Source organism: Rhyacophila brunnea, unplaced genomic scaffold (assembly GCF_057557595.1).
Source record: "Rhyacophila brunnea isolate RB1 unplaced genomic scaffold, BYU_Rbru_1.0 scaffold_10, whole genome shotgun sequence".
Taxonomy (NCBI): domain Eukaryota; kingdom Metazoa; phylum Arthropoda; class Insecta; order Trichoptera; family Rhyacophilidae; genus Rhyacophila; species Rhyacophila brunnea.
This window is the reverse complement of record NW_028232752.1, coordinates 5,305,601-5,319,855: the sequence shown is the minus strand read 5'-3', so window position 1 is coordinate 5,319,855 and position 14,255 is coordinate 5,305,601. Positions and strand designations below refer to the sequence as shown.

Genomic DNA, 14,255 nt, shown 5'->3' with positions numbered 1-14,255 from the left:
TCTTCCCTCCCCCTCCCCTCCCGGAGTGCGACGCCCCCCTGGCCGGCCCCGCCCGGGGCCGGATAGGTGAGGCGCACGTCGGCAGTCCGTCAAATGTGTATGTCTTGTTTGTCTGTCGGCGTGTAGGCGATATTTGCCAGTTGTATCCCAGAGATAATTGACTTGATCGGGACTAGGCCCAAGTATGGCGGCACGCTGAAGAACGAACGGGGACGCAGGTGAGCCCCTCCCGGACCGCGGCCCTCCGCGATAATGTTTGACCACTGTTTGTGTTTCGTGTTGTGACAGCTATCATCCTTCCTCCTCTTCTGATCTGTCTCTTTCTCTCTCTGTGTCTTCCTAGCACGCTTCATTGTCGACACTCGTTTTACGAAAGAGGAATCGATCCTTTTCCCTCCGAAAGTGACGATTGTCATTCGGATATTTTAAATGTTCGTAAATGGTGTCTCATTGGAAGATTAGTGTTGTGGTTGTACCCGTTTAGGTGATAATTATTAGTGTATTTCAGAGGAATGTTGTACATTTGGAATGATCTGTCGGTGTAAATTATGAACGAATGAACGACGTTCTTCTAGTGTAATTTTGTAGTTTTTTTTTTGGCAATTTTCATAGGTTATCATTTCAATTTCAGAACGTTTGGATTGTGATTTTAAATTTGAACATTTAGTCACCTTTGAGACCGGTGTGACGTGTCCGTAGTCTGACGTAAATGTAAAGAGATTGTCTGTCGAACCTGCACGTGTATTTTGTATCCTTCCAATGTCACCTTATGATCCTGTTGTAATCAGATGAAAAGACAATGAATCACCACTCAATAGTCTCGTAATCGCCATCAACAGATTAAATAGAGCGTGGCAAGGCTGTGTGCATTTAGGACATGATATATTTTATTAAATCAATAGCAGCTAGCGATTTCGGCTGTAGATACTTTAATCTTACTTAATTCTTATAAACCTGTACACCGAAATACATACAAATAGATCTAAGTCGTAGGTTCATTGCGTTGTCTATAGATTTGGAGATGTGCGATGGATTGTGTCCGGTCGTACCCAGGTACCTCCCGACATCCGCCATTCCCAAATTCATGATCAACTCAAGTATTTTCCATCCGAAGGTTGTTGAAACCTTCACCTCATTCTTAGTACCATGTAAGTGTAGAACAACGTCTATTGCACCGGTTAAATGTAGTCCTTTTTTCTAGCCTGCTGATAGATGCATGGCAGCCATGTGCACGCCCCCACTTGGTAGTACCGACCCACCTTTTTTTTAATAACATAGTATCACAAGTCACTCTAGATAATCGTGTACTTAGAATACTTTATCCCTTTTTGTTACATAATATGTACTTACTTACATAGAATACTTAGACGGTCATTATCAACATTGCACTTTACTATATTCATGTTGTAATATCTTCTACAACTGCGACAACCCTGCGCCAGCGCTAGTGCAACACTTAATTAGAATGGAATATATTTTGAGAGAATTGACAGAACTCTTGAGCAGTTTCCTAACCAAGCTTCAATAAATTTATTACAAATAATAAATAATTAATTGTCTTTTACGCTGCTTTTAATTTTCTATCGAATAAACAAAAAGTTAACTTCCTCTTTCTTCCTAACCGTGAAAGAATTAATACCATAGACAAAATTACCGCATTTTTAATGTAACTTGCAACGTTGATAAGCATTGTTATGTTGTGTGTTTTTTTTTTATGAATTTGTCATTATTATTATCAGTGTTGAAGACTTCTAAAACATTCTGTCATCATTTGAGAGCATCTTATTATTTCGTGCAAATGCCAATGAAAAGTTTTGGTGCTGAACTAACCTCAAAATAACTTTGTGCACTGCTTCATTTTGAAATTAATATTATACTTACCATTCTTCTCATTTGAATTAACCTGTAATGTATTTCTGCTCCTTTTTAAAACAATAATAGCCGACGACAATTTGCAATGTTTCTTTATTATTATTTAATTTTTAACGATTTATTTAAAAATAGGCTGACTTTACAGTAAAAATTTGTCCCGCTTAAGTATACCTACCCGATTGGTTCATTTTGACATCAGTGAAGATCATTGATTTAACATTTGACTTAAATTACAGAGCTTGTTCGGTCTGGGCCTATTTTGTATATTTTTATTTATATATATTGCAACAAAGGCTTTTTGACACCTTTTATGTTTTTACCTTTCTCATGCACTTTGCTTACCTGTTACTAATAAAAAAAAAAATCATCAAAACTTACCCGATTGTGCATACTTTAAAGTTAATATTCATTTCGTTTCTGTCATAAAAAAATGTCAAATTTAGCAATCATCTGTCTCTCACTTCAGTACAATAAGAATGTTCTTCCTTTTTTTTATCGCAGCGTATCACAAAATATGCCCGATTCTTCTGTGACATTTTTAAAGAAATATTGCAGTTAATTTTTCAAATATAAATGTTCTCAAATGATAGATAATTAACATAATAACCGATGATAAACAACCGACAGTTATTTGAGATAATAATGTTATTATTATCTATGCCTACATTTTTTTTTTTATTCTTATTGAAATTTGCCTATATGGTAAAAATGGAGCACAAAAATTTCTTAAAAACTATTCAAATTTCACGCCTTCAACACTATCTCTAGATTTCGTTGTTATAATATGAAAGCATGTTTGTATTATTGAATAACGGAAGTATACACATCTGATGACACCGGAGTAAAACTGTTATTCGTACGTTTTTTATGTGAAACTGATACACTTTTGACAATGTTTGACAGGCATATTGTGGTGTGCGGACACATCACATACGAGTCGGTCAGTCATTTTTTGAAAGACTTTCTACACGAAGACAGAGAGGATGTCGACGTTGAAGTTGTATTTCTACACAGGTAAATAATTTACTTACAAAAAATTCACTAAGCATTACCAACATTTACCATCTATGTGACAAATAGGTACATACATTGTAAAATCTCGTTTTAATTAAAGATATGTACAATAAAAACAAAACAATGATTCAGTTTGTGGATTGTATGCGTACGAATACGCGCTCATTGGCTGCCAGGTATTTAGTACGGCTCGCCATCTGCACGCACACCGTCGACCAACCGAATCATTGTTTTGTTTTTACTGTAACTAACTATTTTGAATTCTAAGTCACGGCGCGCGGATTGGGCCGCGTGGTTTTAACCAATTTATACTAGCTTTCGGATTCCGTGCAGGATCCATTTTTTTAGCGGATATAGAAGCTAGTACAAATTGACTCCGCGCGGATGCAAACCACCGTGTCTGAACAGTGCCTAAGATGTTGAATAAAACCGAAGATGAAAATGAAGCATAAAAAGCACCATTGGTCTACTTATTAGGTTAGCCACAAGTGACTTTGCATTGCAGGGTCATTTAAGAGAACTTCACACTTATAGTATGACATTTATTTGCCTCTATAAAAAGACAATTCGTCATGATGAATAGATAAGCAGCCGATAATACAACACTTTGACATTATTATTTAGATGAAAAATTCTTTAAAATAGTACCTACATGACTAAGCAAGTCTCATAAAAAAAGAGGCAGCCATTGCTTACATTAGGAAATCGGAAATGCCAACTTAATGATGTTAATATCTGTGCATTTTACCAACACAGCCATGCTTTATTTTTTCTGTAAATGCATTCAAATGTGATAATAAAAATAAGTTGTCTAATTGGTTATCATTAAAATATAACATTATGGCATGGCTATTGAGTATGCACAATAGGTTATAGGTAGGTACATCATTTCGATTACAATAAAAAGATAAAATTTGAAATATAGAATAGCATGATATTACTTAAAATAAAATCATATGTGGCTGAATGTATGCTCACTGGTTGTACAACCATAAATATTTGTCTCATTAAATTATAGAATTTCAAATTTAGAACAATATTGGATTTTCTACCTGGCTGTTTTATAGCCTAAAATAATTAATTATATGGCTAATGAGAGTATTCCAAATATGAAATATCAAAAAGGTGCAATAACTGAGGAAATAAAATTGTACAATTAAAATAAATAGTGCCATATCAATTTATACATAATATTATTTGCCACGGTTCCAGGTCGTAACTTACTTAATTTTAGCCCCCAAAGTCTAAATCAAACCGGGATTTTAGAAAAGTACTTATGAAATGTTTAAAGAGTAAAGAACTTGGCTAAATCATAACTTTATTTTCTAAGAAAATAATTCATACCGTTTGTATAAACAGAGTATCGCTACTTACCACAGAGATGGCGTGTGACTGTAATGCCCAGCATGCATTTTTGAGATATTCCATTGGATATAATTTGGACGAATCTAGACTGATTTCGACAATTACCTTTACTTTATATTAATATATTATGCAGTCGAAATTTTTTTGGAAAATAATATAAATCATTGGTAGCCAAAAAATTGGTTTGAGGCAGCGGGATTGAAGTGGCGTGATGACATTTCAGGAAAGAGCCGGACTTAGAGCTGGAGGGCTTACTGAAGCGCCACTACACCACTGTGGAGTTTTTTCAGGGTACCATGATGAACGCGGTGGACCTTGAACGAGTCAAGGTTAGGCGTTGCCACATGCCGCGAAAAGACATTAGCACGGCAGTCCTTTCAAAACACTATTTTTCGATTTGTTACTTTATTTTTATTATTCTATGTGTATATATATATAATTATTATTGTTTAAAAATTCACTTTTGTAGGATTGAAATCTATATTTCGTACATTTTAAAATTACTGTCTTCTTTGAGCAAAAGTACATTTTGGCTTTGTACATTTTGAATCCATTTAGTATTTTAGAAAACACAGGTCAAGGGTTGAATTTTTTTTGTACAAATATTTATATTTAAATTTTACGTTTTCTTCCACCACCGAAAAACTTGAAACGTAGAACGTATGAAATAAGCAATGATCACTGAAAAATTTCTTCAATAATACGTAATAATTAACTGTCCTCCTTTTTTAACACAATTTTAATGCACTTAATCTGTTTTAACTTGGCTTTTTTAAGATAAATGAATATTAGTAAATTTGTTTTGTAAAGAATGGTTTTTAGCTATTCAAAGAACTCATTGGGTTCTTGCTCCCCGTTTTTAAATAACAGTATTTAAATTTGCCAGATGTGGGATTCAAACCTCTCCACGGCAGTCATTATTCAATTTTTTTAATGTAAGAGGAATTCAAATCTTAACTATGTAGTATTATAATATTACCATTGAATGATTATCGACATCCTGCAGTAAAAATTCATAAAACAAGATGGGATGACGCTAATGGTGTCATATTCGGTAACCTCCATATTCTGCAATTTTGAAATAATTGCAACAAAAAAAATTCACTACTCGGAAAAACGAATAGCGAAATAGTCTTTAATGTCAAAAAGGCAGTTGATGAATATAAATGACTGCAATCAACCTCTGGTTTAATTCTATTTAACTAACAAAGAATCTGGATTTGATATTTTATAAACATACAATGATAATATCAAAAAAAAGTCAAAATGGTGATTCTATCATTTTTCTTTTATGTGTGATATATGATAGACTTGATCATAACATCTTTTGTGTTGAAAATAATGCAGAATATACAAATGTATGTTATTCCTGAATTCAAATTAGAGGACGCCAATAATTTTTCCAAGGTATTAATTACTATATTCAAGCTAAATTTCAGAAGTCATTGCCCGGTTTGTATGTCACTCGATTTTTCGTTTTGCGCTTCAAAACTGTCACAAAATATGTTCACTTTGAGTGTGTGTTTTCTAAAGATATATTTTCTGTATTTACTCAAATAGATTCTGCAAATGTCATGTATGCATGGTAAATTTGAAATCACTTTTCGTTTTGCCAAGCCGCCACCGCAGATGAAGAGAGCCATCGCAATAGTCAGCCAACCGCCGTAGATTGTAGACCAAAGATAATAGGGAACGTTTGTAAAAAAAAATATCGAAGGTTTGCAAAAAGAGATAGATGACATGAAATTGACGATAAAACCACGAATATCAGTTACGAATTAATTCTCTTGTAACACAATTGCCGCATACATTAATTGTGATCATTTGATATTCTCAAGTTTATCAGTAACATTGGTGATGTATCAATAAACAATTTTTGATTTTATCACCGTGGTTACCGTATTAACAGTAAGGTTTGCAATTCCATGTCTCGTTCGATATGTTGATGCCGAAATCGTGGAATTAAAAATGTAATTTTGAGATTTGCTTTCATATAATTTCCCATTTTTGTGAGCTAAAGAAGTCGAAATTTTATTCTTGATTTCTGAAAATATCAATATATTAATAGACAAGAGTCATTTAATTCTTTCATATTTTCATTATTTATGGTAAAATTAATAAGAAACTTCATAAAACCTGCCATTTTTTTTATTTTAAATAACTTATACATATTTTTTTGAAGTAATAAGAATGCTAGAATCTTGAAGATTGTCTTCATGGTATATGGCAAAAAAACAATTGGACCAATCTCGGGATTCCGGTACTGGTATCGGGATTGGGAATATTTATCCTGGAATTAAAATTCATGTCCAGAATTGCAAACTTTAATCAACACTAGCCCGGAATATAATGTGATATAAATTTCACACTTGAAATGTTCTTTTTGCAAACTTTAGTTAGTCTGGATTTACAAATCATTCCAAAACGGATTGATTTATTGCAGTAAAGAGCTTGGAATGGATGGAAATTTTTCTATTAACAATTTCTCTCCATTCTCATATGACATTTCATGACGTTTATTCTTTTTGTACGTAGCCTTCGTAATGTTAGTTGACGGCTTTGTAGTGGATGTTAATGGTGATGTGATGGCAGGAAACCGCCAGATTTGGAGCTGGAGGGACTGTTCAAGAGACACTTCACCACGGTGGAATTCTTCCAGGGGACCATCATGAACCCCATCGACCTGCAGAGGGTCAAGGTCAGTGGCAACTCCCCACGGAGACATGTCGCCATATTGTGATTGTTGTAATGGGCGGTGTCGAGTACGAATACTATAATCTTTTGTGTGGTTGTGTTTGTATTTACTGTGTGTGCAACAATGTTCTGACAGGTCTCGTCCAACTCCGTATAAGACCACTCCTTATACTTCATATTCCTGCAAATTTTTAATCGAGTATCTCCTTATGGAACCAAAACTGACTCTATAAGACGTTCACTATATTTGTCCGTAATATTGGCTTTTAATATTCAAGAGAATCGTCACTTTTACGATTTAAACAAAATTACATTCTTAATCTTACAATTTGCCTCCTTATGATAATACCGGTGATAGTTTTTTAGGCGTGCGCTTCAAGCAAAATTCTATAAATAAGACACACTGGCAGTGCTTTTTTTCTGGGAATATTCCATAATATTCCAACCTTTTTTTGTAGCTTTAATTACTTAAATAATAATTAAATTTTTGTATCATGCGTAAATGAGTAAAGATTTTCCACAGAACAAAAAAGATACAATGGCAACTCTATCCGCCGAATAGCTTTATTAAAAAATTCAATATGCCAACTTTTGACATTTATTTGTTTATTACCTGTAGATGATTATAAATATCTAACAAGTTTATAATAAAGCTGAGAAAGAATACTGTCATAATAGGTATTATTATATAATATTTTAAAAGGCCTAATATGTCACATTTGCTTTTTATTTCGTAATTTCAATTAATTTAATTTTAATCGATTATCGTTTTTAAGTACTTTCCTGTGGAGATACAAATTCGCCGTTTTCACACAACAAAGCTAATGGGGTACATATTGTATTTTCATTAAAATCTCGATTTCGCCAAAATGGTTGATTCGCCCTTTTTACAAAACACCGACGACGATATTATACTGTATTTCATGCATGTAATAAATTGTATCATAATTCTCTAAGAGAAAAGGATGTTGTAATAGAGTCTTGATGCCTTCCATAGGTTTCTAGGCAATCCAGTGCTCTACATGCAAATGAAATTCTATGACATTCTTTTCCCAACGCTGACGCAGTTTTTCCACTGGGTGCCTGTGAAAAAGCCTTAAATTATTCTTCTTGCCATCATATACCGGACTTGCCTATGAAATAATAAGTGTCTTAAATGATTACCTATGATTATTGTTGCGTACCATGTATCATAATTTCTGAACCACTGTGTCATGTTTATTCCCTAATATTTCAGAATATCTCTTTTTCCAAAGAATTATTTCACTTTTGTGAAATGGATTTTTCCCAAGTGAAAGCTGAATCAAATAGAATGTATCATTTATTCGTTTACTAGACTATCACTGGCGTTATTGTATATTCCTCATACATAAAAGCTTCCTGTTGTACGATGCGGCCTGAATTACCCGAACAGTTATCTATCAGAATACGCTAATTACCGAATATCTGGCTTACTCAGTTATATCTTAGGAATGTGGTGTTGATATTTTTCTATGAGCTGTCTATGATTATTTTATACTTAACAACTTCAATTATTATTATTATTATTATATTATATTGCCTAACTGTCTTATCTTGACTTTCCTTACTGACTTATTTGCTCGTCAATGTATCCCGCTAGATATTATTATATTATTAACAATTACAACATTGTTATGGAGGCTCTTGTCTGTAAATTGGTATATTTGTTACTCCCAGTTCTCAGATTCTGTGTAGCATGGTTAATTAATATGATGTCTATGACAACATGGTTAAGCACCATTTTTGCTTGCCAGGAATGTGATAATTTTATATGAAGCTCCTTTAATTTGATGAAAATTAAAATGCTACAGGAGAGATATTATCATTTTCATTCTATGCATTATTCTATTGTAAGGTTGGGTATAAAAGATACTGGAGACATCTTGTGACACAATTATGAAGTGTGCAAATAAACATAATTTAATTAACCGGTTAGATGCCACGACCGTATATATACGGTCTACAATTCCGTGAGCGCAGTGCCGACCATAGCAAATGACCGTATATATACGGTCCACTTTGACACCTATTTTTACTATCCAATGACAATTATTTTAATAATTCAAACATATGGTATACACAGCAACATGTCATGGAATCATGGTGTAATGTTTTCGTATTTGCACAACTTTTTTTTTGTTTTAAAATCAGTGTTTTAAAATAGCTTCATCTCGTTACCGATATGTGTCGCTCAGCAGGGTTGACACACACGTGTTGACAATATCAGTCAGTTGTCTCGTGATATTTGCATTGCTAACCAAACTTTGTTTCACGGGTGGAATACTGGAATATTGTGATTTTATAGTTTATTTCTTTTATGATAGTTTTATAATCGTGTGTAAGTTTTGTGACAACCCTGACGTTTTGTAAAATATTTGGTTTTGATTTTTTTAATAAATGGCGAAGCAGATGACAAATAGTGCATTTATTTGGTAAATCTATATGATATACTATTAATTTATCGCCAAAAAATATATATTTATTAGGTTTTATTTTTTAAAAGAAAATCGCGGCCCTTCATGCACGGCCATACTAAAACTCCCGGCATATAACCGGTTAAAAGGTATATTTTTTTAATCAAAGATAAAATCAGCATTAGCTAAACTCTCATTTGGTGATCATAATTTTTGATTTATTTCAATCATATCTTGGAATTTACATAGGTCTTTTTCAACCCTGGTTTGGCATTATTGACTATATTGATATAACACTAAATAAACTTAAATGAAGGGTAGACGGAAAGAAAGATCATTGTCACATTAATTCAGTTTTTTGATAAAGTGAAAAAACTTTAAGAGTCATCTTACATGTCAGTTTAATGTTAATTACAATCACAATTTACTCTAGTTAAAAATATGGTTTGGAAAGAAAAATGCTTCTAACAAAGATCTTTATTTTGAATTTAGTGTGTGGACAATGATTTTATTCTTTTTTCTAAGTATGCCATCTAATAGCTTACAAAATTCTCCACATGATGGCATCATTAACACAATCACTGCTGACCTGTTAATTAATATTTAATTACCATATTTAAATATCATATTAATTATATCTAATGGCCAACTAATGCAAACGCGCCATTCGCGTTGTCAGCACTAAATGAGTTAACTCATTTTGCGATTTTTGTGGACAATGACCTTTCTTTCCGCCTGCCCTTCAAATGTAAATATTTCGGTATGCAAGTTTACCTAGTGAACAAAACTTGTGTCGTAAACTAATTTTTATATAATATGGTAAATATCAAGTGATAAACATATTTTATAATTTTTTTTTTTTTTTGACCATGTCCGATCCTGATAGGATCATATGGGCCTCCACAGAGTGGAGGTTTGTATTGACAGATTTTTGTTATTTACGAGAAATGAATGTCAGCCACTTGCTCAACCTATTAGATCCATACCCTGACACACACACAAATTGAAAAACAATATGTGAACTTGCCAGACCCAGGATTCGATCCTGGGACCCATGGCTTTACCACCTTATGATTTATAAATTACCATGCATTAAATGCTGATTTGAAAAGAATAATAATTTTTTTATATTAATTATTTTGAGCAATGAAAATCTTTTAATAAAAATATGTCCTATTGTAATGATAATAGTTTAAGTAATCCGTGGGGGAAATTTATGAATTATATTAACGTTGTTTGTAATTCAAATTGACAGGCACAATTTATAATACCACGTCTGCTACCGCTATTTGAATGAAAACGTTATAATCATTATAAAGAGATTAATGTATATTATTTCTGTGTATTGCGTGAATATGTTAATAAGTCTAAAAACATCAATTCTCAGGACAGCAATTTGCACGTTTGGCTTTCTGTGGTAAATCAGGAATGTTTTTAAATTTTAGTTTGTCGAGAATTTACATAGATTTTACTAAAATTTTAAAATATCCAAAAACATATAATCTGATTTACCACAGAAGACCAAGCGTGCAAATGACTGCCCTGAGAATTTGTTTTTAGACTTACGAACATATCCATGCTATATTAGGATATTTTCTTTTAGTTGTTTTATGTCGAAGGTAATTTTTCAGTAAATTGGTAATATATTTAGTTGTATATCTTGTAATTCCGTCACTAGATGTCTCTAATACCTGTCACACTCCACCTTCAAGGAATTTATACTAAAAAAAAGGCAATGCTAACAATATTCCTTTGTTAAATCAATTAATTAATTAATTGATAACATTTGTAAAGTAACGATATATTATTTTTAAAAATTGGCAAAGTATAATATCGACTGGCTTAATAATAATTTTGGAAATATAAATATTATTCTTATACTACAAAATATTTCATTTATTTATATTTTTATACTTACTGTATTATTTGGACAAAATTATGTATTTTGTATTAATTTTTTATTTTTAGTTTAGGGGTTTTTTGTCAAAATGTCAAAAAATATTTTATCTTAAGCCGTATTTAGACCAAGCGAGCGAATGTTTGTTCTTCCCCCACTCCAGCGAAATTCTTATGCTCGCTCAACAAAAAGCGTTAACGTCAAGAGAATTTGGCTGGAGTAGGGGAAGAACAAACATTCGTTCACTTTGTCTAAATGCGGCTTTAGTTATCGATTGGACAAACAGTAATATATACACGTAGATATATGATTTTAAAATTGTTTCACAGTTTACCTATTGAAGATATTAGTTTTTTTTTTTATAATAATTATTGAATAGCCATTATTGGTGATTTTTTAATAGTTAGGACGTGAACTAGTTGTTAAGTTATTCAAAATTTTTATAAAATACTTCTAAATGTTATAATATTAATTTAAAAAATATTAATTGGTACCAAACGATCTCCGATTAGCATTCCAGCGGTAAGTTTTTTTATTTATTTAATTACTCACTTAACACAACTGCATGTCTTTCTGCTTTATCGTAGGTATGTACTATATATAATAATATATAATATATGAATGCAAAAGTGTGCTTTAATATCTACTAATATTTTATAATATTATATAATATATGTAGCTAATTTTAAAATGTTGACCTAAGTATTCCTTTTTTAAATATTAAAACATTGATGTGGGGAGTTGTAGGTTATGTCGGTTATCAAATATGTACTTAACTGCAATACATATAAATCTGTGTATTGTAAAAATTCTATTTAAATACGAAAAAAGATTATTTTATAATGGAGTAAATTACGAATTTATAGATTATTTTTTTTTCTTGATAATTGATTGCTTAATTTTAATAAATTATCATGACATAATGTTGGTATTAAATACATTAATTCGGTTGCAATTTTTTCATCTGCCTCGGTAAATTTTAAGCTGGTGAAAATCAACTTGAATTACTGCACACAAACAATAAAACTAGTTGCAAAATTATCGTAAATTGACATTTTATATAATCAAATACTCCAAGCCAAAAGGGCGTAAGTAACATTTTGATGATTTTGAGTTAAATATGAGGTTAGGTTTACAAAAAAAATATCTACAGACTAGCGAAAGGGCGTTATTCGTAGATGATTGCAAACAGAGTTACGATTTTCCAATTTGGGTGTAAGTGATAACCCTACAGAATGCCAATAAGAATTAACGTACCTATCATTAACGTAGCGTACCAAAATTAAAACGATTATAGTAAAAAAATAAAACATTACAGATATACAAACAAAAATATGAATAAAATAATTGAAAAAAAATAATAATTCGCTGTTTTCTTTATGAACTTTGTATTTTTTCTTGGACAGCCAAAAAGAATTAAGTGATTTAAAAATTCTGATTTTAAAAAAACCTCCAATACTAAGAAGTCGTTAACATAAATTTTTTCACTCTTTTTGCTCTCCTGAAGCGTAGTGATTTGTCACTAAATTGGCTTGGAACAGTTGTATGGATCTATTTAATTAATCTAAATTTGCATCTAACGGGAACATTAAAAGTTATTTATAATTATTTTTTAGGCTGTTAAATTAATGGTAAATTTTGACTAATTTTTGAATCAATGAAATGTATCCAAATATTATCTATCAAATTACAGGTATATTAAAATATTATATTTTTTTCAATCTATAGAATAATGATAGCCATAGGTAATTAATTATTATTGAAGAATGGTAACTAACAATGCATGCGTTGAATGCTTTCAAATTGCTCTGTGCTTAGAATCATATCGGTGTACACCTCCATTAAAATGTTGTTTAATAAGCAAACGTCTGCTGAATAGCTGCCATTCAGTGTTACAATCAAATAATTTGAATTATTTATCAAATATCAATTAATATTTTTCAAATATAATTTAATATGAAAGCTGATATTTTTGTCATACTTATGAGCTTATAATTGAGAAGATGGGCCTAATAAATATGAGTGTTTTTTTAGAATTATCAATTTATTCTTTAACGCATCACCAAAAATTTATTTGATATGACGACTACAGGTGCTAAATGTCAAAATATTAACATTCTATTACGCTCTGTGATAATTAAAATATTTAATTAGGGTAAGTATGCTAAATTCTTCTACCCGGCTCCTCAATTATTTTAAATAGCCGATTAAATCAACTCTATTGTACAATACATTAATATTGTACTTTACACATTTCAATAAAAATCTATAAAATGGCGGATATTTTGCAGACTTTTAATTATGAATAATATATATACAAATTATCAATATTAATTTTTAAATACGAATGACTTGGCGTGTATTTGGCACATCACCAATTGGACAGAATGTGTAAAGTTATTGAATTTATTATCAGAATGTGATATTTTGTGCCTTTCTAAATACTGTTAAAACGAACATGTTTGAATACTTTGAAACGAGCCAAACTTTGATGAATGGCAAAAGTTTTAACCGGATTTTGTTACTGTTATTGCCGTAAATCCGAGAATTTTCTAATGCCATTATTTAATTCTTTATTGAATTAATTTAGTAATTTTGTATTTTCATATTATGAAGCGGGTTCGAATCCTGTGACAGAAAAATTTACTAACTGTACAATTCGTAAGTTAATTGCTGTAATAAGTTTAATTTTTCATTAGTTAAAAATATTTATTTCTAATTAAAATTTTGATCTATTATCTGTGTTCTCTGGTCTCCCGTTACTTCCATATTTAGCCAAGATCTTTGCTTAATTTACCAAATTCTATTCATTGTTCTTGAAGGTTCATGAAGCGGATGCGTGTCTGGTATTAGCGAATAAATATTGCCAAGACCCTGACGCTGAAGATGCCGCCAACATTATGAGAGTTATTTCAATAAAAAACTATTCAGACGACATCCGGGTGATCATTCAGTTAATGCAATATCATAATAAGGTA

The 14,255-nt window shown here is 31.5% G+C and overlaps 1 protein-coding gene across 1 annotated transcript in view; it reads left to right on the top strand.

The window, feature by feature from the left end:
* slo (calcium-activated potassium channel slo) overlaps positions 1–14,255 on the top strand; it is a 238,817-nt gene that overhangs the window by 172,097 nt on the left and 52,465 nt on the right. Inside the window, exons 8-10 of the mRNA XM_085949993.1 lie at positions 2,776–2,886; positions 6,844–6,949; positions 14,100–14,252. Of these exons, the coding sequence (XP_085806119.1) occupies positions 2,776–2,886; positions 6,844–6,949; positions 14,100–14,252 (370 nt within the window). The remainder of the gene's footprint in view (positions 1–2,775; positions 2,887–6,843; positions 6,950–14,099; positions 14,253–14,255) is intronic.